Source organism: Ammodytes marinus (assembly GCF_949987685.1).
Source record: "Ammodytes marinus genome assembly, chromosome: 21".
NCBI classification, from domain to species: Eukaryota; Metazoa; Chordata; class Actinopteri; order Uranoscopiformes; family Ammodytidae; genus Ammodytes; species Ammodytes marinus.
In genome coordinates this window covers 19,186,041-19,211,817 of record NC_137225.1, presented here as the reverse complement: position 1 = coordinate 19,211,817, position 25,777 = coordinate 19,186,041, and the positions used below count along the sequence as shown (strand labels likewise).

Below are 25,777 nucleotides of genomic sequence, written 5' to 3'. Positions count from 1 at the left end.
AAATATACATTTTTGAGACATTTTGCCTTTTTATTGTGATATACTTCAAATATTACACCCATGGCTAAGGAGGAATATTGTATGCAATTGCCTTAGTCATACACACTGTTCACTCAAACCTCTGAGACATCCCTGTGGTTTCTTTAGGTTCCTGAAGTACACACATCTAAAGCAAGCCTTCAAATCAGAGGAGGTAACGTTGATTCATTTCTGATACAGATTTTTCTTTGTATCTTATAAACACAAAGTCCTTTTAAAATTCAGTTGTCCTTCCTCCCCAGGCTAAGGGTCAGGACATAGTGCAGCGTAGTGTTCTGGGGCCGGTGCTGCCTGAGGCCATGGTGTGTTATCTGGAGAACTACGAGGCCGAGCGCATCTCAGAGATATTCCTTGGAGAATTTGACACACCTGAGGCCATTTGGAGCAGCGAGATGAGGTAGATATAAGTCTCTATCATGTCTAAATACTGATAAATGACAATGTAAAGTGAACGCACATAGAGTCAGCATGTGGCTTGTGTGTGTAAATATACATTCAATTGTATTTTTACTCATTTTAGGCGGTTGATGATCGAAAAGATAGCCGCCCATGTAGCTGACTTTAGCCCGCGGCTACAGAGCAACACGCGGGCCCTCTACCAGTACTGTCCCATCCCCGTCATCAGCTTCCCTCAGCTGGACAACGAGCTCTTCTGTAACATCTACTACCTCAGACACCTGTGTGACACCATCCGCTTCCCCAACTGGCCCATTCGAGATGCTGTACGTCTCATTTTGTTCCATATTCATCAAAACCTTGTACTTCCTTATCAACAGTCCTGCTTATATTATGAATTATATGTTGACTTTTTTAAGAAAGGCATGTTTACATTGCGATCCACCGCATATATCCCTACAGGTGAAGCTGCTAAAAGACACTCTGGAAGCCTGGAAGAGGGAGGTGGAGAAAAAGCCTCCCTCTATGTCTGTGGATGAAGCCTACGAAGTCCTCAACCTCGCCAAAGGACAGGGACAGTGAGTGGACTTTGATTTGTTATCACTTGGTACTATTTGTCTTGTATCTTTAGGGATAAGTACCGACAGACAAGGAGTATATGGATGAAGAAGTGGGTGGGATGTGGGAGATGTCTTGTTTTTTCAATGTTTGATAACGTGGAAATAGAAAGAAGAACTCATGAAATGTTTGTGTTTTTGTCTTCAGGCATGAGGAGAGTAAAATCAGGAAGGCTTACTTCAGACTGGCGCAGAAGTACCATCCTGACAAGAACCCAGAGGGGAGGGTACGTATTACCATCACTACTGACGTGACATGTATGTGAGGGCTTTCATTCTGTAGCTTTATTCATTCTGATTTCATTTGAACGTGTATCTCTTAGGACATGTTTGAGAAAGTCAACAAAGCCTACGAGTTCCTTTGTACAAAGTCGGCCCGATACGTGGACGGACCCGACCCAGAGAACATCATCCTCATCCTCAAAACCCAGAGCATCCTGTTCAACCGACACAAACAAGGTATGTGGATCAATCAACTTTCTTTCATACATTTTTGCTTTCTATATATTAGTTTAAAAAAAGAGACAAGTTCAAGCCACTCCTCCTCTGACCACTTCACTGTCTTTAAACAGAACTGGAAGCTTACAAATACGCCGGTTACCCCATGCTCATTAAAACCATCACAATGGAAACGGAAGACGAACAGCTCTTCTCCAAGACCTCCCCTCTCCTCCCGGCTGCTGTCGAACTGGCCTTCCACACCGTCAACTGCTCCGCTCTCAATGCAGAGGAGCTGCGCCGCGACAACGGCATTGACGTACGCACACGTTTACAAAATCTTGAAATGCCTACCAGTCTCGATGAAACCTAGCTGTCGATCTCCATTCTAATGTGGAGAAATGTGATAGAATGAATGATGAATTGTTCCCTGTTTTTTAATTAGGTGATGTTGGAGGCCCTTTCCCGATGTGTTGCTGTGTTAACTGCATCCAGCAAGCCTGACGACATGGCTGTACAGGTAAAATAATCACAAAACACTAGTAGTAGTTATTTACCTTTTTTATTATTTAAAGATGGTTAGGTTACTGTACTGCTTGTTAGGATTTTTTTTAACCATTATTATGTGCCACAGGTGTGCGGGCACGTCTGTAAGTGCTACAGCGTCGCAGCGCAGTTTGAGGAATGCAGGGAAAAGATCATCGAACTGCCCAACATCATCAGGGACCTCTGTCACATCTTGTTCTATGGGAAGGTGAGAGAACCGTCTATGTTTAATTTATTTTAGTTTTCAAAGAAACAAAAGAGATGGATAGATAAAAATGGTGTGAACAGACCTCAACCTTGACTCATATTCTCTCCCTTGCCTCCTCTCAGGGTCTCCCGAAAACTGCGGTTCTGGCCGTACAGTGTGTGAGCTCTTTTGCGGTGGACTTCTTCCTCCAGACCCACCTGTACCACGCCGGTGTGCTCTGGCATCTGCTGGTCCATCTCTTCAACTACGACTACACGCTGGAGGAGAGCGGCGTGCAGGCCAGCCAGGACACAAACCAACAGGAGGTTTCAAACAACCTGGCCAAGCTCAGCCTGGTGGCCCTGAGCCGCCTGGGGGGCTACAGCCAGACGCCACACAGCCCGGACGGGAACAACCCTGTGGCAGAGACCAACGGCATTGAAAGCACGCCACCGGAGAACCCCACCATCCGCAAGAGCTTAGCCGCCATGCTAACGCCGTACATATCACGCAAGCTGGGAACAGGAGCTCCTGCCGAGGTGTGTTTAAAAGGGAGGGTTGTGTCAGTAACAGTTTGTCACAAAGTATTTTAACATGTAAGCTGAGTTCAACATGCCCTGTTTGTGCGTCTAGGTCTTGAAGCTGCTGAACAGTAACTCAGAGAACCCATACTTGATCTGGAACAACGGGACACGAGCCGAGCTGCTGGAGTTCCTGGAGGGGCAGCAGGAGGGAAACATCAAGAGGGTACAAGCATATCCTTATTTCTATTGCATCTTATGTTATTAAAAGTCCACAAAAACAAATGCATAAAGTGGTGTGTTGAACTTCAATTTAGAAAGACAGACACAGTACTAAGGGTTAAACCTTCTTTAAGATTGATCGAAAGAGCTCAAATTAATCATCATGGAAAGGGGTTTTAATGTAGTTGTTTATATAGGAAATATATTATAGCTAAACTATATCAAAGTAATCTTTTAAAAACAAGTTATTAATGTCCTCTATGCCCTCTTTATAGGGAGAAAATGATGAAAGTTTTGGTGCAGAGTTTGTGTTTGAAGATCACGGCAAAGAGCTGATAGTCGGCGAGATCTTTGTCCGCGTCTACAACGATCAACCAACCTTTCCTCTGGAGGTGAGTACAAGAACACATTACAACCACATTCAGTCTGACTCAGCATCAGTCTTCTATCTACCAATTGCCAACTGTTTGGAATAGAAAAAACGAACTAAAATAGATCGGATTGTAAACAGCCATGTTCTTTATAGCTTAGGATATTGACTGACACATTTTTTCCACAATTAATAATCAATTTTTTATATAAAATGTACACTATAATGTGTTTTACAATATTTTTTTTTTAGTACCCCAAAGCCTTTGCGGCCAGTCTGCTGGACTACGTAGGTTCCCAGGCCCAGTACCTCAGCACTTTGCTGGCCATGAACCAGAGTAACAAGGTAGAGTCCCAGCAGCATGCGGAGAGATTGCGATTCGCTGAAATGTCTTTGGAGGCTCTCCGCAATGTCATCAAGAACAACCCTGGTGAGATACAACTTTGTCTGAGGAACTAAACGTGTTATTGAGGTGTTTTATGTGAATGTATACATTTTGGAGCATATTTTCTGAGCTGTTCTCTTTATGTCATTTCAGGTTCGGAGTCAGAATGCATCGGCCATTTCAAACTGCTCTTCTCTTTGCTGCGGGTCCACGGAGCTGGCAGAGTACAGCAGCTGGTTTTGGAGGTAGAGTTTATTGGTCCTGATATATCTATATTTTCCTGTGATTCCAAACATGCCCCCATACTAATGTTCACATTTGGTTTCCTCTGCAGGTTGTGAATACAGTGACGTCAAACCAAGAATGCGTTGCCAACATTGCTGAGTCGCTGGTGTTGCCCAATCTCCTGCTGCTGCTGCACTCGCTCCCGTCCAGTAAGAAGACACTCCTAAACACACAACAAGTCACTGGCTTTACATTTCTGCTCTTTTCTGTCTTCTATGTTTATTGCAGTGTTGTATCTTTGGACTAAAACATTTGTATTGGTTTGCATCATTTAGGCAGGCAAATGGTGCTGGAAACCTTACATGCACTGACTTCCAACACAAAGATAGTCAAAGAGTCTATGGCCAAAGGTTAGTATACTTTTTCTGCAGCTTTCTCTATATTTATGTGAATGCACAGATGCTAATGTTGATCTGTTTATTCCCCAGGTGCTCTGATCTACTTGCTAGACCTCTTCTGTAACTGCACACATCCCCAGGTTCGCACGCAAACCGCAGAGCTCTTCTCCAAGATGACCTCAGACAAGCTGGTCGGGCCAAAGGTCAGTGTCTGCAGATAGAAATGTGAAACATTTTTTAAAAGATTAATGATTTCCTGTTTTTGTTGTGTTCTCCACATTAAAATCTATAACCGTGTCTCCTTCCTAATTTTTACCATTCTCCATTTTGCTAGGTGCGTCTGACACTGATGCGCTTCCTCCCCGGTGTCTTCATGGACGCCATGCGGGACAATGCAGAGGCGGCGGTGCACATATTCGAGGGAACGCACGAGAACCCTGAGCTCATCTGGAATGACAACTCGAGGGAGAAAGTGTCCACCACTGTGCGGGAGATGATGCTCGAGTAAGACATGAGGCCGATTCCATTCCCTTTTTAGCCAGTAGCTAGTTGAGCAGTCAAGAGAGAGAAATGTATATGTGACATATTAGAGTATATGTAATGCTAAATGTCATGTTCTCTACTTTCTGAAATGTTTCCAGGCACTTTAAACAGCAGAAGGATAATCCTGATGTGAACTGGAGGGTAAGTGCAATGATATTTTACTCTCTATAATCAGAATCAAAAATACTGACTTGATCCCCGGGGGGAGGTTCGGTTTGTCAATTTAGAATAGAAACATATATAGAAAGAAATATGTATAAAGAATATGTCCTTATGAATGCCACACAGTATAGCCTCACAATCCAAATCTAACAAAAGTAATATAAGAATAAGAAGTAAATAGGTATGTATATACTACAATATGTACACAATGTAAGTACTGGAAATAAGTAGTATATGAGATGTGTAATATGTACAAAAATTGACATCAGAAAAGCGTTATATAAGTATGAATAAAACAATGTATTATGTTGAATATGATTTAATGTGACGACATATTCTTGCTCTGTTTGCTCAGATGCCAGACGACTTCACAGTGGCCTGTGGAACGGGACAGGGCGAGATAGAAGTGGGCGGAGTCTTCCTGCGTATCTTCATCGCTCAGCCCGGCTGGGTGCTACGCAAACCTCGGGAGTTCCTGGTGTCCCTGCTGGAGACTCTGACTGAGCTGCTGGAGAAGAACAACCCCAACGTGAGCAGTCCGCATTATGGTGTTTAGCACTTATTCTCTTGCCTTACACTGGCATTTTCTTTTCTGTTCTTAACACATTATCTGTGTTCTGGTGCAGGGTGAGGCCTTGGAGACGGTTACCACAGCTGCAGTGTGTCTGTTCAGTGCACAGACCGGGCTGGCCGACCAGGTCCCTCCTCTGGGTCACCTGCCTCGCATCCTGGCAGCACTCAACCACAAGAACAACGCCGTGCCCAAGAGCTCCATCCGCCTCATACACGTGCTGTCGGACAATGAGGTGAGGAGACGTATACAAAGTTGAATTTTTTTTAAGCAGCTTTCAGCACTCAATACACCTTATATCACAGAATTGTATCCATTCATTCATTAAAGAGGCTCTCCATGGACTTAAAAAATTAAGCTTAGTTGTTAAGTTTGAAAGATGCTGATGTTTACAAGGCAGGGGTTGCCTGAGGAAAGATGCTGAGATGCATGATGGAAAATGTAGAACTCAGCATTTTAACAATCTGCCTTGTTTTATCTAGCTGTGTGTACGCTCCATGGCTTCTCTGGAGACCATTGGCCCCTTAATGAGTGGGATGAAATGTCGGGCGGACATGGCCGGGTTGGCGTGTGAAGCTCTAAACCGCATGTTCCAGAAGGAGCAGACAGAACTAGTGGCCCAGGTAAACTGTCACTAGTATTGTTTTGTTATGTACTTTTCATTTGATGGCCATGTCAAATTATTAATATTGGATTTTATCAATGAACTGAACAGGCTCTAAGAGTGGAGCTGGTTCCATACCTCCTGAAGCTACTGGAAGGCATCGGCCTGGAGACGTTAGAAAACCCTTCGGCTACAAAAGCTCAGATCGTGAAGGCTCTCAAGTCCATGACTCGTAGTCTGCAGTTCGGAGAACAGGTACGATAAGAATACATGATTAGTTAAAACTATTTAATACAAATATTTTTGTCAATTAAATAATTTTTCTTATTTACATTATACTGGTTGTATGTCTTTTTGAAACGTTTTCCAATCGCTGCTTTTCAGGTGAATGAGATTCTAGCGAGGTCTTCCGTGTGGAGCGCCTTCAAAGACCAGAAACATGATCTTTTCATCTCAGAGTCTCAGACTGCAGGTTACCTGACAGGTAAAGTCTTTACATTGACGTAACCTGCCTTTTTAACACTCAACATCACAAAAACCCTGACTATTACCTAACAAGCCTATCTTTTTTTATGTTTTAAAGGTAAGTCTTGAGTTGCTTCTCTCTCAGCTGCTGTTGATTCTTAATGCTTTGCTTTATCCTAAAACAACACACCTTGTGGCTGACTTCCTCACTTGTGCTTGAACCCAGCGACCCCCCCCCTCTCTCTCTCTCTCCATGTCCTATAACTTCCTGGCTCTGTCCTTCCCTTTCCTCTTTGTCCTCCACGTTTCCTCTTCCAGGCGTTTCCACTCCTTCTCTCATGGCCGCCAGCAGCCCACTGCGAGGCGGGCTCTAGACTCCTGAGCCGGGCCCTCGCAGCCCTCCTCTCTCTTGCTCTGACGCAGGTAGAACTTTGAACCTGACCACGTCCTATTGCCATTCCTTTTCCTCTTAACCTCCATCTTTAACCCACATTTCATTTTCCATTCCTTCCTCTCTCATCTTCGCAGTGCTGAAAATTATGTCATACCATCTTCATCTCCATCCACTATCACTTCATGTCACTCCAGTTTCAGGCATTAACAAAATGCTTCTAACATGCACGCATGAATGCGATTGCTGTCTCATGTGATGTGATGCATCAAAGTAGCTTCATTAGTAAGAAATAGAAAAGCGAAAAAACACAATCTTGAGAGAATCTATAAATCATGAACACATCTGTGGGGAAAATATAAATAAATGCTGCACTTAAGTAGATATTTATTTGCCCGATTATTACACATTCGTTATGATATAATTTCATATCCAGGAACCATTCCACCCATTCTTGAACATTTATTAAAAGTATAGAATAACCACTCTTCCATACATGCAGTGTCTTTTAGTTGAATGCATCATTGTAGTTCACCACTAACACTGCAGCAATCCCAGCCCAGTACTACCTGTGTACTGAATTCTATCCTATCTTCCTACCACCTGTAGGTCCAGGAGTAGCAGGTTACCTAACAGCAGGAACTACCACCACGGTGATGCCCTGCGTCCCACCCCCCGTGGACAACGACAGTGGAGACCAAGGCTGATGGATAAACACACTAACAAACACACACACACAGTCAGGCTCAGGCACCCAGGCTGCCCCGCGGCTTCACGGCCTGCAGCTCAGAGAAAAAAGGACTGTTCGGCTCCCAGACGAGGGCACGGAGAGAGAGAGAGAGAAAAGACGGGAGGAGAGCGTCATTGACCGCCATCAAAATCTCTGCAACACCTCCTCCAGTATCTCTCTCCTCTCCTACAAATGGCACTCAAGTCTTTATAAACACTTTGAAAATTGTTTTAACGAATGACCACATTTCTTTATTGTTTTTTTTTTTTTTTTTTTTTTTCCTGTGCTACTTTTCTTGTTTCTTCCAATGACACACAGAAGAGTTTACTTTTTGTATGAATATATTTTTTACTATTAGATTTCAGTTTTTTTTTTCATGAGAAAGACATTGGAAGACTGAGGCTCATTGTAGGTTATATGTCTCTTGTCTATTGCCTAATTCGTCTTTGTCGTATCCCCATTGGCTACACTTAACCCCTAAATTATGCCCAGAGGATTCTTGGCATTGTTTGTGTGACACATTTGTGCACAGGACCTATCCACTTCTCACAGGAATATGTAATTCATCAGTCCGTGTAAAGGATTCTCGTATGGAAATGGAAAAAAAAAATGTTAAAGGCCATGTTTTGCCAAAAGAAAATGTCACTCAAACTCCTCGGAAATGATGCTGACCTCTCTGACCTGGTGTGGTCACGTATAGTTCCGTCCACTCTTTTCAAAGTTGACACAGCTACGCTCGCCAAACGTCCTGCCTCTTATTCCCCTGAACTTAACTCATAGCTCATTCTTCTCTCTCTCTTTCAAAAAGCCTCCCTTTCTGCCTCACATGTTTTTTAAAGTAATTCTCCTTCCCTCCCCCAGAATGCAAAAAGCACTAGAATATTTATAAGTGAATAATAACCACCGGAAATGAGCTTCTGCTAAGACATGACGAATGACTCTGACTCTGATTTATGAATCTATGTGACTAAGACTAGTGCAATTTGTGAAATGTTCAATGTAATATTGCGTATATAAACTTTCTATATTGAATGTACATTAAAAAAAAAAAATCAGTCGCACTTGTACATAAAATTTTAAGAATAAAAGGGAACCCACAGTGTTGTTCTTTTGTATTTACATGTGTTCATGTGGAATTGGCAGATTTGAAGAGACTGTGCTTTTTATGGTTCGGTCGTTTAATAATTTTTACCTGCAAGTAACCTTAATGAATTCAAATCTTATAGAGCCAAAGGTACATGTCTTGGATGTTTTTTTGTAGAAATTGCATTTATTTTAGCAGTTAAAACACTAACTGGATGTTAAATAGCCTGGTTCTCTACATTGAGACTCAGTATATTTTAGCACTTTGAAGCCAAGAAAATTACCAAATAAATCCATAAATTACGTTTGTATTCTAGAAAGTGTTGATAAGGCCTTGAGACATAATTTTCACCATTTAAAAATAAAAATAAAAAGGTGGCACGGCTAAAGATTGGCCTTTGACCTTATTATCCTGGCTATCCTGTCATTTAACATTATATAATTTACAATTCAAACTTACATGCTATTACCTTTTGCTTTGCACATTCCACATAATCTCCTAAATTCCTTAACTTTCTAATTATTCTAAAAGCAAATATATGGCTTTGGATTTGTAACTGGACATAATATATTTTTTGAAGGATGTTATTTAGGTAATATAGATAACATTATTTGTTCTGGTCTTTCCATTTAAACCTAGCACCATTCAATTTATATTTAGGTTTAAGTTTCTAATAAGGATAATTAATCATGTTTAATTTGTTTTAGTTCATGTGATCTGAAATTCAATATTCTGAAGAGTATTGCCATACATATGAATTAAACCATTACATAATGATCTTGAACTGTTTTTAATTATTATTCTCCCTGGGTTTTTAAAGTAATGTAATGAATTACTTTACAATATCACTCGAACGTTGAATATGATATTTAGTTGCTGCGGAACTTTTCAACACTAGAGTCCGACGTCACACGGTCGAATTAGGAGGCAACACCGGAAGTTGCGCCGTTGGCGCGAATGTCAACAACAAAGCTGAATTTTTATTCTCGACAGTTTATTAGCATTAAACTATAACAAAATGTATATTCATGAATTACTGGAGACTAGTAACAGTTTATTTAGCATAGTATAGACGTTGCCTCTTTATTTTTCTGACTGTCGAGCAAATTAATACGGGGTAAGTACCAGTGTATTTAGCTAACGTTAACGTGAAGGACTATTTTTTAAATTAAGAATAAATAATAGCACAGTCACTGTCAGACAACAACATTAGAAGTGGCTCTTACTTTTTCATTGGAGCAAATAAGTCATGTTTTATGCTAAATTGTCCCTAACCCAAAGTAAACAATGTCGGTTTTCTCTACAGTTTTGGTAAAATTCGTCTTCAATTTAATTTCGAGTGTCATTGAAAAGAAAGTCATAAAAGTCTCAAATGTAACTTGTAGGAACCCTGGTAATGAACATTATGTATTTTCTTTAATGGTCCTTATTCACTGACAGGTTGAAAATGTCCAAAGGAAACAAGGAAGGCTTCATTGTGAAGTTTGTGGAAAGTAAAGGAGAAAAAACAGAATATGCTGTCAAGGCTTATGAGGTAAGCTCCATTATCCATCTTAAACCATATTCAGGATTTCTACAGATCTTAAAAGTTAACGTGTATTGATCACACTTTCACAAAACTATAAGACAAAGATATAGTGAAATTAAAATTCACTAACTCGGGGACTCCAATTTGCTTTCATATCATCTAGGTCTTTATTTGTATTCATAATCGTCTTCAAATGCTATTAAAAAAGACTAATTAAACTTGTCAAAACCTAAAGATACCCCTGTTACCGTTTTGATGACATTTTTCTCCACTGCCCAACTGTCTCTTGGTTTGTTGCTAATGTTTGTGTTATGTTTACGCAGGCCATTTTAGAGCTGCAGTCTGAAAAGCACTTGAAAACTATCAATGAAGATGATGTCCTACAGATGAGCCAGAACGACAAATCTCTGTTCGTCTTCAGCAGTTTCACCACCCCGGCCTTCCTGCACTGCAAAAAGGTTTGAATCAGAATTTGAAGCAAGCGAAACCTGGATCCTGAAATTATCCATTTAATTGGTGAAACGCCAATGTGGATAGTCATTCTTCTCCCTCTCACTGTTTTTTTTATCCGTCATGTAGCTTGGCTGCAGAGTGGTGAGTCCACTGGTGGTGCTGTACTGCCTGCAGAACCAGCACTGTGTCCCCAAAGCAGAGAAGCCCGTCTATAACATGGCCATGGCTGACATCACTATCTCCTGCACCAGCCTGGATAAAGCAACACGGGTAAATTCACTGAGTCAGTAAATAAAATAATCCCAAAAGGACTTAATTCATGTGAAAGAGTTTATTCTAGTAGTACACTGATGTATATCCCAAAATAGATGGGGGGGGGGGGGGGGGGTTAAGAATGAGTAAAAAATAATTCAGCACAGAGTCGTCTAAAGGGCACTTTATGTTTGTGTTTGAATGTCTGAATGCCTCTATCTACAGAACGAGATGATGGATCTGGTGCAACTCATGGGTGGGCGGGTCTATCTGGACCTAAATGTGTCCGTCACACACCTGATAGCCGGAGAGGTCGGCAGTAAGAAATACGTGGTAGCTGCCAGTCTGGGTAAACCCATTCTGCTGCCCACATGGGTCAAAACCTGCTGGGAGAATTCTCAGGACAGGTATGTACTCTCGTTAAAACTGACATGTTTTACGATCTAACATCTATTGTTTGATTGATTAAATTTTATTTCAGACATATCAAAAAAAGAAAAATTAAAAGCATGAAAATACAATAAAAAAATATGTTCAAATGATTTCACAAATAAAAATAAACAAAAAAATAAACAAATAACATATTGAATTGATATGCCTGAAAAGGAGTAGGAAGAAGTATAAACTTATTTATATTGTGGAAAAACACATACTGGATTTTTCATGATGTTTTCTTGTCTAAATTAACTCTTTTTGGGGCACTACTTGTTTTAAAAGAATTCCTGAAGGTTCACCGGTTATTACCAAAATGAATGCATAAAAATTTTTCTTCTGCCACCCTCAGTCTATTCAGGTATACAGATCTAGCCATTGAGGACTACCTGTGCCCTGTGCTGCGCGGCTGCACTATTTGTGTGACCGGCCTCTCCAGCATGGAGCGTAAAGAGGTGCAGCGGCTCTGTGAGCAGCACGGAGCCAAATACACCGGTCAGCTCAAAATGAACGAGTGTACACACCTCATCGTGAGCGAACCATCAGGCAAGTCACCAGCACTTTCAGCAGATGGCTCATTCTTTTTCAACTAAAACTTATTTATTTACCATTTTTATTTATTGTAAAATCCAAATGGTTAAACAGACAATTACTTGAAAAGGCATCTTAGCTAATATTCTCCTAAAAAGTCAGAATTTTAAAATCCGGCTGTATTCTTGAAAAGGTTATCCTCATTGGTGTCACATTAAATCTGAGTACAAGTATTTGTTCGCAGGTCAGAAGTACGAGTGTGCACGGAAGTGGAATGTTTATTGCGTTTCGCTGCACTGGATCTTTGACAGCATAGAGAAGGGCTTCTGTCAAGACGAGAGCAGGTACACCGTGCAGCGCAATGCGGCAAAGGCCACTCGACCGCACACCTCAACACCTACCGGAACCAACAAGAAGGAGGGTGAGTCTCAGATATATGTGTTGTTTCCTGCATTTCAAAAAAAAAAATTTTTCATCCATGGTATGATAAGGATGGCGTATAATGATTAGTCTTATAACAAAGAATCATGCTTTTTAACCCCAGAGGGTCCGTCTCTGTTGGGGTTGAGCCACATCTCTGTCAATGCCAGCATGACAATAAACGACACCGCCATGACCAACGGCATCATCAGTCGCCTGGAAGCCCCAGACCCCATGGACAGTCTGGATCTGACTGTCTGCCCTGCCGATGATATACTGGACGGCTGTAAGGTAAGGACAGGAATATTCCTTCTCATAGAGATTGGAGATTTCATTGTGAAATGTAAGGTGATTCACTAGTGTTAAATGTTGTGCAGCTCTATCTGTGTGGTCTGCCTGGGAAGAAACTGGAGAAGCTGCGGCGTCTTGTGAACGCTGCAGGAGGTCTGCGCTTCAACCAGCCCAGTGAGGAACTCACACATGTGGTGATGGGAGACTCGGACCAGGACCTCAAGAACTTTCTGTCCAAAGCAACACACAGGTCTGAACAGCAAATATTATTACTTTTTTTGTAGTATGAAATGCATCCTCCTCGCGTATAGTATCTATTTAAGATCGTGTCGGTTCTAACCCTGTCAATACACAAAACTATAAAATATTATCGAATCCCAAGATCTCGAAAAATATGAAGTGGAGAGAACAATTTAGCAAATGTACAGTATGTTAAACCATTGTGATCTTACTGTTGTCTCTATGTAACCTCCCAGGCCCCATGTAGTGACAGTGCAGTGGCTGCTGGACAGTTTCACCAAAGGCAGTGTCCTCCCTGAAGCAGCTTACCTCCACCCTGACTGCCTGCCCCCGGCTGTATCCGTGCCTGAACATCACACACCAGCCTCCCGGGTCTCAGCTGGTCCACCTGTGGCCAGCCCTAGCACCCCCAGGCATAGGAGAGCTGAGGAAGATCTGCTCTCTCAGTACATGGATGATGACCCTACAATAGGTTAGTATTTACATTGTCTTATCAGGGTTCCCATGGCAATGAAAATCCTGGAAAAATGACCAGGGGCCTCATTTATAACGGTGTGCGTAGAAACCATCCTAAAACATTGCGTCCGCAGAAAGCCAAAAATGTGCTGCGCAAAAAAAATTCAGATTTATAAAACTGTGCGGCGCACAGTTGCACTAATCTTCCCTTTATAAATACCCACCTGCGGTGAATTGTGCGCAGACGATCTCCACCCCGTGTCCTCCCACTTCACCTCCCAGTTTCATCCCACAATCTACCATACATGGCGAATGCTAAATAGCTCCTGAATATGATGACGCACTTAATAAGCACGGAATTTTGACTGACATGAGGAAAAAAGGGAGGCAACGCGGCCGCAAAGAAAGCGACTGTGAAGGAAGAAAGCCTGTGAGGTCGTGCATGTGCTGCAGAAACTGGCACACACACACACACACCCGCGCGCTTATCACATATCATGATTGGCACAGTCGTTGTAGTCTTTGTAAAGCAGTTTCGCCCAACTTTGCACTGTATGCAATATCATGTAGGCTATTAGCGTAGGCCTGTAGTAGCCTACTATATGTAGGCCTATATAAAATATGGTGTGACAAGTGAAATAATGCCTATAGTCAATTCGAGAGAATTGTTTATCTCCCGTGAGATCCACACATTTCCAACAACGTCAGATTACAGTGTTTCCCCTAGAATTGTTTTTAGGCCCGGTGGTAAAAGCTGATAAAGAGTATGCGCGCGGCGTGCGTACCAAATTTGTAGTAGAAATTGACCAAAACTAACTGTATTATGGATGAGCCTCTTTTGACAGCCCGCTACAAATCAGGGCATAGGGTTATGCCTTCACATTCGGTACGTTTGTACATTTTGTGTTTCCCTCAGGATTTTTTGAGACTGCTGGGGGAGAATGGACCTTCTAGTGGGGTCTTGGGGCATGCCCCTGCGGAAGAAAACCTTTACCTTTTTAAAGTTAAATGCATCAAACTGGTGCACTTTGAGAAGCTAAATCTGATTTTATTTTTTTTGCTCTGTAAACAGCTGTCATATGTCCTGCCTAAAACAATTTTATGGAATAATTTGGAGACACAAGCCATATAAACTATTGAAGAAAAACACATAGATATGAAAATAAAATACAATAAACACGAAGACCTAATATAGACAGGTATATCCTGTCTAGTATTAATTTCTGGAATAATCTGGATCATGAAACATTTTCTTTAATTTATCAAATATTAATTTAAAATAAATGAATTAACCTAGGCTACACATCATGATTAGCCTATCAATCAAAATGTGTGCAAAATAAGCAACATTTTGTATTCTGACCCATTATATTTCATGTAGCCTAGTTCTCAATTTAAAACATAAAAATAAAGTAGCATTGAAAATACCAAAAAATAAAGCTTGTAGGGCTACTATAGCCTGCTGTTTTCAAGATAACTTGCTGCGCTGTCTCAGCTGTTGATACAGATTGGTTGCCATGGCGACGTAGCAACTTTAACTTTCTAAGTTTTGCTCATCACTTTTTCCTGTTCAACTCCCTGTTACTGAGTCCTAAATATCTCCAGTGTAGCCTATGCCATGGACCTATAAAGGAAGGTTCTTTCTCGTCAGTTTCCCTGTTTGACATGTGCGCTCCGAATGCACACGTGCATCGCGCGGCGTAGCGCAGAAAAAAAAAAAAAAAAAAAAAAGATTAATATTTTTTTTTTTTTTTTTTTTTTACTTTTTTTTTTTTTTTTTTTTTGGGCAGCTGTTGGCCAGGCCTGTATAATGGTAGGGGAAACACTGGATTATAGTTAGGCTATATCTTCCAGGGTGAATTGTTATGGGAAAGAGATGTGTGTAATGATTTGCTAAATTCATAACATGATTTTATCTAACGAAATTACAGTTTTAATTAATATCTGTTGGGCTTAACTTTGTACAAAACTACTTTTTACACACCTCTTAAAATTTGCTCTCCCGCTGGCCACTCACGGAAACCTCCCGACGTATAGGATATTATTATAAAGTAGCGCTATAAGATTCAACTTGTAAAATATAACCCAAAGCATGTAGACCTAGGCTACTTGATAAGTAATTCAACCTACATCACAACTGCATGCCATAGACTACAGTAGCCATATATTCACAACTATAGGTAAGCTTATATATTTTATTGACTAAATATATTGGGTGCCAAGCATCATTTGTCTGTGTTTTTCTGATGACTGAGCTTTATTTCGTGGTGTTGCCATTGAGTGTCGCTGATTCCCCGAGTCAGGAAAACCTTGCGGTAGCTCTACGCATGGTCGAAAGTTGGCGTGGGAATACGCACATTTCGCCGCAAAGAATGTTTTTATAAATACCAACGTTTGCCACCGCACATTTTCCCGTACATTTCTTTCCGTCTACGCAAGGTTTTTGTGCGCCGCAAGCTTTATAAATGAGGCCCCAGACCTGGAAATCGTTTGAAAATAACTGAATGTTTTGGCAAAGTTTTGATTTACACTAAAGTTTTGCTAGTGTTTAAAGCATGTTCATAAAAATTCCAAAACACGTCTTACGTTATGCAAAATAGTTCCTTTGAGATAATATTTTTTAAATTATTGCTTGCTTGCTTATCCACAAGAATGCCTGGGGGAAGTACATGTTTAATAATGTATGGCTTCTTAATGACAAATCTAACATTCTAACATTTTGAAAATGTAATGGTAAATATGTGTGTGGGAACCCTGTCTTATGCAGTTTACACCATAAAGTTTGTATTTTTGAAACTAATTTATTTTTCCTCTAGTTGACATGCCCCCACCAGCAGAGGGCAACAGCAGGAGGTCCCTGAGTGCAGCCGCAGAGCCAGAGCCATGGTTACCAAACCAGAGCAGAGGACCAGAGGCAGACTCCAGCCTGCAGGAGGCCAGTGAGGCGGGCCTGTTTATGGGGAAATGTTTCCTCCTGGTGGGCTTCGGCACAGAGGCAGAGTCCCAGCTCTCTGTACTGGTGACAGAGAACGGAGGCCGGGTGCTGATGGGCAGAACACGTGTTGTAGCAGATTACGCTGTGGTGCCTCTGCTGGGCTGCTCTGTGGAGGCCACAGTGGACGAGGTGGTCACTGATACCTGGCTGGTGAGAATAGTTATTGTACTGGTTACTGGCATTTATGGTGATTTTAGTGTCATTTTTTTATTTGTCAGTTAATTAGTTGGTAGAGCAAAATATAATGATATTTTAATAAAGGGCTTCTTTGTCTTTCTTGTCTAATTTTTAAGCTGAAAACAATTACTTAATCAATGTACTGTCAGAAGATTATCAGGTTATAGCATCTCATATGAAAACAACTCAGTTTAATATTTTAAATTTAATATATTTACGTTGTGGACTGTTGGACTCTATCGTCTTGAGATGTTGGAACATTTTTTTCACATTCAACAATCCCTCAATCAAAATGTAATTGTTCGATCATGTGATAAAGAAAAATGATCATCCGTTACAGTCCATCAGTTTTGTGTAGTATGGAGGTGCTTTGTGAATTTAATTCCTGGTTAAAAAAAAATGTGATTCTTTTTTGCAGGCCATGTGTGTGGAGAAGGAGTGTGTTCTGCGGCTGAGCTCCAACCCTCTGTTCACTCCTGTTCCTGTGATGGACGGACGTTTTCCTCTCAAAGACTGTGTTCTCTCTGTCAGCCAGTTCACCGGAGCAGAGAGGGAATCTCTGATGGCTCTGGCCAAGCACCTGGGAGCTAGGTACTGGTTACATTGCACTCTGACCACCACACATGCTGTTTAACTTTAAGGCTATATGGTATAAGAGCTGCAGGAGGCAAGATAACACTAACATTTTAATGTGCTTTACATGTGTTTAAAATAGAGCAAAAAATACTCTAAAAGTGTCAATCTAGAAACGTGACTAGATTCATAGCTTCTCGGTTTAATAAACTAATTTAGTTTAATAAAACATTTGAGTTGGATTCTTAAATGAAATATTAATTGCTTGCTTTCATAGTTTTTTCCACAGTTTTGTTTGTCATCTGCTCTATCATAAAATTATTATTACAGGGAATAGTTCCCTGTAATAATATTACGTTGTAACAAATTAACAATACCAGTAGTTTTATGTTTATGTTTATGAATGGACATAATTCTATCTGTAGGATCCACTGCTTAATAAAAGTAGAGGAAGTAATTCTTTCGTGTATACTTTTACCTGCGGGCACATGGTGAACTACATGTCCTAGATTTCACCTTTTCTTCCATCCCTCCTGCAGTGTCCAGGATTACTTTGTGCGCCTGGCCAATCAGAAGAAGGGCATGCTGGCCAGCACTCACCTGGTGCTGCAGAGCCCTGAAGGCACAAAGTACCAGGCAGCAAAGAAGTGGGGGTTTCCAGCCGTCACCATGCACTGGATACTGGAGTCTTCTCGGACCGGACAGAGGGCGGAGGAGGGGCTGTTTCTAGTGGACCTGCCACCCTCACCAGGTTAGAGAAGTGTCTCGATTAAAGCAAATAAGTTGATGTAAATCCCTGTTTTATTTGTTTTGGATAGGTGTAAAACACATGATGAATCACCAATGTGTATTTGTTTGTTATCCGTTAGATAGCTGTCTGATAGATAATTTGAAAAAGTAAAATAAAATAGATTTTAAAGGAAATTTTGCAGTTTGAGTAACCTGACTGAACGAATATATGATAAAGTGTTTGGGTGTGATTCAGCAGTGTATTTTTAGCTTTTCATTGTGTCCTGTGCTTTGACAAAGACCTTATTTTCTTCTTCAAACAGAGAAGGATGAAGAGAGTTTTGTGGGTGGCTCCCAGAAGCTGTGCATGCCCCCTCCACCAGCCCGTACGTCTCCAGAGATCCCTCTGCTGGGGCCCCGGGGCGGTAAAGCCGTCACCCCGCTGGATCTAGGGCGCTTCAGGAGCAAAGTGTTCCGTCCGGTGATAGGCGACTCCAAGCCCAAAGACGACCCCAGCACCCCCAACCAACAGCAGGAGGGCAGCCGCAGGAACCCGCTGCAGAAGGAGCCCTCACTGCAGCTAGACACACCCTCTCGCTTCCTCAGCAGAGACCAGCTCTTCAGGCCCTCCTTCAATGTCAAGGTGGGCGACAAAATCTATTGCTTTATATTTAGGCTTAGAGCTAATAAGAGTGGGGCAGTATCTAATTTTTGATACCTCTTTAACCTTTCACAACTAATACCCCGGTACACTGTATTACCATCGAGTAATACCAATTTCTACCTCAACGATAACCTTCAGTATTTGTTTTAGTTTCTTTTTACAAGATTGCATTGAACTGATCAAGATGAAGTTACCTTCACCAAATACTCATTTTTACAGACCTTGAACCCATCACAATGTAAGTCAATACAACCTATGTACCAAACTTCTTTTTGTTAAGGATGCATTTGGAGCATTGGAGACTCCGGGGGGGAGATCCGACCCGGGAGAGAGGGTGGACACCCCGGTGACTGATGTCATCAACAGGAACATGAAGGTGGCTCTGGCCAATAGTAACCGCTATGGGGTCGCAGATATGGAAGCCATCTCTGCTAGCCCCCAACTAACGAAGGCCACTGAGAAGGAGGTAAAGTAATTTACAATGGCTTGCATTTACTCATGGTTGGTGTTTTTATCTCAGAATTGGTCATATAAAATGTACATTAGCTCATGGAGGATCTCCTTTAATGACATAAACCTTTACTCTCACATAGAACAGGATAAGCTCATTTATATGATATCGATATCACTTGACATTTGTTTTGCTTCTAAGGTCCCAGAAAGAGACACGGGCCCTCTGACTGGTCTTGTGATCTGTGTGGGGAAGAAGCTGAGCAAAACGCAGAGTGAACTCAATGCCATCGCCGCCTCGCTCGGAGCTGACTTCAGGTCTTCAACATTTTTTGAAAATTTAAAACTTAAAGGATAGACTTGCTACTCCTGACATGCTCATATGGACAATACAAGGGATACTGATCTTGGAAATCATTCTTTTTGTTCTTGCAAGTAGCAAAGCGACCTCTTCCTAAAGCAAAGCAATATCATTAAATTCTTACTGTGGAAAAATACATTCCAAAGTTAATTTAGGGCTTCAGCAGTCCGAATTACACAGATCAAGTGTCTTTAGTACAAATTTCCTGCTTTGTGTAACAGTCCTTCTGCTCCACTTGTCCTCTTCCTGGAGGCACATTTTGAAAACCCAGTTACTGTAGAAGACGTTCATTGTATTTTTCTAATTCAGACTCCTAAAGCTTTATATCGGCTTGAGCCGAGAATTTGTTTTTGCACAGAAGAAGCTGTTTGGATTTTGTCCTTCACTTCCATTGAAATAGCTGTAAAAAGAGAGTCTGGTGGTCAGTATGGAAAGAGACTGTGATTACAGCCAGTAACCCTTACAATGTTCATACAAGCACATCAAAATAATAATAATAAAAAAATATATTTAAAAAAAAACAGAACCTTTCCTTTAATTTTTAGCTGCATAAATATGAATGCAAATTGTACAAACACTTCCATTTGTTTATCTTGTTTTTAGGTGGGCGTGTGACGACACAGTGACTCACTACATCTACCAGGGCCGTGTGGGGGACAACACCCGGGAATACAGAGGAGTGAAGGAGAGGGGGCTGCATGTGGTCTCCCAGTACTGGCTGCAGGCTGTACGTTTCCTACTAACAAATAGAAACAAAACCAAAGCTCTACTTTTCTACTCCATTTGTTCTTTACGCTGTAGTGCAGAGACTGACAGCCTTTTGTGAGGCAGTTAATACAGTTTCACTTTTAAATGAATTGGGACTGGAACTAAATATTGTTTCCAGTATTTAAAACAATTATTGATCATTTTGCTAATGAACAGTTTGATTAACAAGAATAGATAATGAAGAAAACATATTTTAAAAACTGTTTAAATCCCCAAAATGTTCTGTATGAAATGAGAAAAGCATCTAATCATCTCATTTACCAAGCAAGAAAAAAAAATATTTGGTAATTTTTCTTGGAAAATGACAAACACACTGCCTCATCTTCAACAAAATACATAAAGTGATTTTCAGAATACACTTGATTTAATTTGAATCTCATTGTCTTGGTGGAACTTGCTGGTGGGTCTTTGTGCCTCCTCTTATCACTCAGTATTCATTTAGCACATTTCCCCTGTGGGAAATAATAAGTATCTTCCTTTCAAGAAAAAAACTGAATATCTAATCAAAAACTGCTTTGATATGCTAATTCCGCAAACAGATTAGAGTTTCAGCCATGTTTACCCTCATAATCATTTCCATTCAGTTACTGTTATTCTTGTAGCTGATAAACCCCTGTGTACAGATGTGTGTTGTGTGCGCTAACAAGCTCCCTGTGTGTTCTCTCGCAGTGTGCTGAGGAGCAGAAGCACATTTCCGAGTCTCTGTATCCGTTCACCTACAACCCCAAGATGAGCCTGACCCTCAGCCAGGTGCCCACCAACTCGCAGAGGTCTCCACCGCCAACACGAACACAACTCAAACAAATAGCTGAAGCAAAGGACGGCAAGGTGGGTGTAAATATGTGATTTCACCTGTGGCCATTTCTAAGTATTCTGTTATTTTTTATTGTCTCATTGTTTCCACATTATATTAACTTTTCAATTCCCCCCCCCCCCCCCCTCTCCACAGTGTGATCCCAACAGCACACAAGAAGCTTCAACGTTACGTCGTGTTAGTGATGGAAGCGTAGATCACGAAGAGATACAAAATAATGCAGATACAAGTGGTGGTTGGTGTCTTTTTTTTCAACTTTCATTTAACTCCACAGAATTTCTGCATGTGCTTGATATAATCAATCTTTTTCTTTATTTATGAACACTGATTCTTTGTTGTGTTCAGATATTTCAGAGACTCTAGAAATGAGAGAGAACCTGCACAGACAGCTGCAGGAGATCATGTCAGCCACCAAGCTGACGACGGGGAGACGTACCTCAGTCAGACTCAGCAGGATGGGGTCAGGAGGGACTGACTCTGGCCCACAGACACCTGACATGACAAGGGTGGGACGCGCTGGCAACAGACGCACTCTGGAGGCTCTGAGGTAAGATAGACATGTAGTTGGACTTTAACAGAGTGACTGAGAAGGACACTACGCACAAACTTTCTTATGCACCTTCTCGCCTCCGTATAATACTACATGGGACTAGGAAAATGTCTCGTATAACTTGAGACTTTGTTAATGGTTGACTGTTTTAGAATTTTATTTAAAGTCCAAATTGTGATGAAGCAAATATTTGTGTGTCGGTAAAGAACAATCCACCCCATTCTGTCCTGATTCCAGGGTTTCCAGAGAAGCAGCCATGGACATAAACACGGAGCCGTCTCAGAGTGAACAGATAGTGTGGGACGACCCTACAGCCAGGGAGGAGAGGGCCAAGCTGGCTGATAACTTACAGTGGCCCGGTTCTCCCTCACAGCACTCTGAGCCCCTCCATCCTCAACCTCCTCCCACCACACAAAACGTCCCCCACTTAGGAGAATCTATGACAGACTCCGAGCTGGTGGAGATGGGTAAGAGAAAACAGAAACCCATTGTACCAACTGCAATTTCAATTTAACTTTCTAATTAGTGCATAATCAGTTGAAAATAAAAGTTTAAACGGCCTTACATGTATAGTGGGTGTCTGCAAGAAATACACCTAATATATGAAGAATTACTATACATAAATAACTAAATAAATCTTCTCTCCATCTCTTGATATTGTGGAAAGACTTGAGGCAGTGGTAAATGATGCTATCTTTAGTATTAGCTTCTTGTCCTTGAAGGCCACCGTACAATCTCCAAACGGGAGGGGTTAGCTGGGAGCGTTGCATTCTTCCATCACTAGATGATGCCAAAATAATACACTTCATTACACCCTGTACCTTTTTTAACTAATTAGACTTTCACTGTAATCTCTGTATCCTCTCTTCCAGCTGCATGTGACGTGATCGACCAGCACATGGCCCAGAAAGTCAGAACGCCTCCAACGCGGGGGAGAGAAAACGACCTACTCACACCTGAAGCCCCCAGCATCGCCTTCCCCCTCGCCAACCCCGCAGTAGCTCCAGAGCCACAGGTTAACATTCATATTAACAACATGTTTCCAAAATGCTTTTAAATAATGTTTGTTGTATATATTTATTCAGTACATCAGCAGTAATATGTAGCCTATACCGTCTCTTCCAAACAAGTATTTTTGTGCTGAAAGGTTGTTTGTGTCTCTTAGGAAGAGGAAGAGAAGCAGCCACCCAGGTTCCAGCTGTCGTCCCTCAGCCCTCAGGAGCGCATTGACTACAGCGCCCTCATAGAGGAGCTTGGTGAGTATTTCAACTCATTAGGGCAATAACCTTGTCATCATGCTACAGTTAAAATATATTAATAAATAAATGAAAAGGCCACACCATCACAGGCCTTTAGTCAAAGGAGGTAATCCCTGATGTCTAAAATGGAGGATCTGCCTCCAGGGTCCAGGAATAATTTCTCCTGCTTATGCTTCCTAAAGTGTATTCTCAGATAAACAACTGCACATCTTCAGTTGAACCATCACTAAGATTTAAACGGTCTTCGCTTACTGAAGTCTCCTATTACAGGGTTCCCGTGGATCCTTAAGAAGTCAAAGGGCAATGAAGTCATTCATCTAGAAAATAAGGCCTGAAAAATTGTTTTCTGATGTTGCAATTTAAAAACGGAACATAATTTGTGTCTATGTTTAAAATAATTTATGAATGCCTCTTGCACTGAAGTGATGCTAGCAAATTTTTTCTACAATTTTAGTTATTGTAAAATTAATCTTACATTTCGTACCAAGTTGTATTGCAAAAAGTCTTTAAAAGTGTTACATCTAAGTTGCATCAAGCTGTAGGGACCTGCAGTTCTGCAAATTTTTTTCATGTTAAATCTGTCTTTGGTATTCTAGGTGGTGTAGTCCTGGACAAGCAGTCTTTCGACCCCAGCTGCTCCCACATCATCGTAGGGACTCCTCTGCGAAACGAGAAATACCTGGCAGCCATGGCGGCCGGAAAATGGATCCTGCACCGCTCCTACCTGGAGGCCTGTCGCTCTGTGGGTCGCTTCATCCAGGTCAGGATCTGAAGATTTAACACTGTATTTGAAGGAGTCGTTTTCATTTATTTGGTTTGATCTGTAACTTAACAGTTTATGTCCTGTTTTACCAATTTCGATGATCCGGGTTTTCATTTGCAATTTTATTTGAAAATTCGTAGGATTGGTTATTTCCAACTTAAAACACATATCCATTATCTATAATAAAAATAAAAATAAATCATAAGTAAAAAGTAATTATGGAAGCAAATCACCTTGATATTTTATTTTAACCAACTACATGTTTAGCAAATATGATTTAGATGAATAGGACATGAGAAATCTCCATCTCCCAAATATTTTTCAACCATGTTTTTCTTTGTCTAGGCTTTTAAATGTTTTGAATTAGCTACATTTTTTACAGAAGGTAGCTTGTGGAACTATGACTAAACTGTCATTGACAAGTGTTATTTTTAATGCAGAAAAATGTAATAAATGTTCTATGCCCGTCTCTTCCCCAGGAGGATGAGTATGAGTGGGGCAGTAGCTCCATCCTGGATGCTCTCCCCTCCATCACATCCCAGCAGAGGAGGCTGGCGCTGGCTGCCATGCGCTGGAGAAAAACCCTCTATAGACGTTCTGAGGAAGGGGTACACAACAGTCCTTATTACTGTCATCTGTATTGTTTTTTTTTTTACTTTTTGAATTTTTTAAGTATATATACTAATAACAATAGTATGATTTTTCTGGTTGTCAGGGAGCCTTCAGTGGATGGACAGTCATGCTGAACATCGACCAGAGCAGAGAATCAGGCTTCAGGCGGTTACTGCAGTCCGGCAGGGCCAAGGTTGCTTCTTGTTCATTTGTCTTATTTAGTCCAACATCATTAGTGTTTATACTGATTACCATTGCTTTTTTTTTTTTTTTTTTTGCAAAAAGCAAATTGTTTATCGAGGAGAGCTTTAATGAATATATCTCCCTGCAGGTCCTGCCCAGTCCCTCCCCGTCCTTGTACAAAGAGGCCACTCACCTGTTTGCAGACTTCAGTCGACTGAAGCCCGGAGACTTCAGAGTGGACGTGTCGGAGGCTTCCTCCCATGGAGTCACATGTCTGAAGCCAGAGTACATCGCAGACTACCTCATGCAGGTCAGTGGAGCTCTGGGTATAGAATATCACTGCACTGAATAAACAAAATCATTATTATTTGTTCATATTTTTATGTACATGTATCATGATTTTGCCACATAACTACATGCAAAAAGTAACGTTGGTTATAAGCATTATACATATGAATCCAAACAAATGTTGTATTCATATATTCGAGCATTGTTGATGCATGCCAGAAGAATGACATAATAACTATGAATCAAGTCAGAATAAAGTTAGACTCAATGGATTCAATGTTAACATGGGCCTTTTTCTTCATTCCTCCAGGAGCCAACCCCACCTACAGACCTGTACCACCTGACTGAAGCTCCCTCTGAGGAGAATCCAGGCACGCCGTCACGTAAGCGTAAAGCAGCAGCAGAAAACAGCAAGCTGAAAAAGACACGTCTCAACTGAAAAGTCATTTCAAAATATTATCATACCAATCTGTGAAAATGGTTGTACATAAGATATTTTTTTCTTGTTTTTTTATCACTTCAAAATAAAATGAATGTAGCGCTTGTTTTGTCACTGTGCCTTTCTCATTCAAGAGCTTTGCAGTCAGCTGCTGTCTGCACTGTTACAGTGGCTGTGATGGACGGCTCAATGATGGGCTGCAGAAAATGTTGAGTCATGTTTTGTAATTGGGTGAAGTGACATTCGGTAACATCCAGGGGGCAGTACTTTACTGTATGAGTTAGGCCTGTGTTAGAAGCTATGAGATTCTAATGTGCTGTTGTATTTATTCATTTATTTTAACTACAATTTCCAAATATATTTAATAACTTTATTGACTTATATTTAGAATATTAAAACCAAAACTCCACTTATTGTGGCTGTTTCCAGCAGCTCTTTCCTGATTAAAAGGGAATATTATGAATTACTTTTTGATTGTTTCTTTCAAAATAAATGTTTTTATTCAATAAATAAATCCTCGCTATTCTATTTACAGCCGCTCTTGTGTTTATACTCTTGCTCACTCTGTAACAAGAAGTCAAAGACACGTCCATTAACTGAAATTACTGTTAAAGCAAAAACACTCTCAACCTAAACACACCCATGTGATTGTGGG

General features: G+C 41.0%; 2 protein-coding genes across 4 annotated transcripts in view; both read left to right on the top strand.

Annotated features, from left to right (window-relative positions):
- Positions 1–8,892, top strand: part of dnajc13 (DnaJ heat shock protein family (Hsp40) member C13) — a 30,410-nt gene extending 21,518 nt beyond the window's left edge. For both annotated transcript variants that reach the window (XM_080049883.1, XM_080049882.1), the window contains 25 exons: positions 148–193; positions 282–436; positions 560–761; positions 898–1,013; positions 1,201–1,279; positions 1,376–1,511; positions 1,625–1,809; positions 1,936–2,010; positions 2,125–2,244; positions 2,367–2,762; positions 2,857–2,970; positions 3,242–3,358; positions 3,589–3,766; positions 3,875–3,966; positions 4,056–4,155; positions 4,282–4,356; positions 4,435–4,547; positions 4,679–4,848; positions 4,986–5,028; positions 5,405–5,578; positions 5,676–5,855; positions 6,103–6,243; positions 6,336–6,479; positions 6,609–6,708; positions 7,690–8,892. In XM_080049883.1, coding sequence (XP_079906009.1) covers positions 148–193; positions 282–436; positions 560–761; positions 898–1,013; positions 1,201–1,279; positions 1,376–1,511; positions 1,625–1,809; positions 1,936–2,010; positions 2,125–2,244; positions 2,367–2,762; positions 2,857–2,970; positions 3,242–3,358; positions 3,589–3,766; positions 3,875–3,966; positions 4,056–4,155; positions 4,282–4,356; positions 4,435–4,547; positions 4,679–4,848; positions 4,986–5,028; positions 5,405–5,578; positions 5,676–5,855; positions 6,103–6,243; positions 6,336–6,479; positions 6,609–6,708; positions 7,690–7,787 — 3,349 coding nt within the window. In that variant the 3' untranslated portion in view covers positions 7,788–8,892. The remainder of the gene's footprint in view (positions 1–147; positions 194–281; positions 437–559; positions 762–897; positions 1,014–1,200; positions 1,280–1,375; positions 1,512–1,624; positions 1,810–1,935; positions 2,011–2,124; positions 2,245–2,366; positions 2,763–2,856; positions 2,971–3,241; positions 3,359–3,588; positions 3,767–3,874; positions 3,967–4,055; positions 4,156–4,281; positions 4,357–4,434; positions 4,548–4,678; positions 4,849–4,985; positions 5,029–5,404; positions 5,579–5,675; positions 5,856–6,102; positions 6,244–6,335; positions 6,480–6,608; positions 6,709–7,689) is intronic.
- Positions 8,893–9,860: 968 nt separating this feature from the next.
- Positions 9,861–25,227, top strand: topbp1 (DNA topoisomerase II binding protein 1). 2 transcript variants are annotated; one of them, XM_080050302.1, is made up of 28 exons: positions 9,861–10,011; positions 10,335–10,428; positions 10,746–10,880; positions 11,002–11,145; positions 11,353–11,534; positions 11,912–12,105; positions 12,335–12,511; positions 12,635–12,801; positions 12,888–13,051; positions 13,278–13,513; positions 16,314–16,642; positions 17,088–17,260; positions 17,782–17,993; positions 18,295–18,614; positions 18,916–19,101; positions 19,288–19,403; positions 20,050–20,173; positions 20,884–21,042; positions 21,164–21,263; positions 21,374–21,575; positions 21,816–22,045; positions 22,451–22,593; positions 22,744–22,834; positions 23,434–23,597; positions 24,080–24,208; positions 24,316–24,405; positions 24,544–24,705; positions 24,994–25,227. In XM_080050302.1, the coding sequence occupies exons 2-28, from the start codon at positions 10,342–10,344 to the stop codon at positions 25,120–25,122; spliced, it is 4,545 nt and encodes a 1,514-aa protein (XP_079906428.1). In that variant the 5' UTR covers positions 9,861–10,011; positions 10,335–10,341; the 3' UTR covers positions 25,123–25,227. The 2 variants fall into 2 exon arrangements, with proteins under 2 accessions (XP_079906428.1, XP_079906427.1); XM_080050301.1 differs by having other exon boundaries at positions 24,316–24,705.
- The last annotated feature ends 550 nt before the right edge of the window (positions 25,228–25,777 follow it).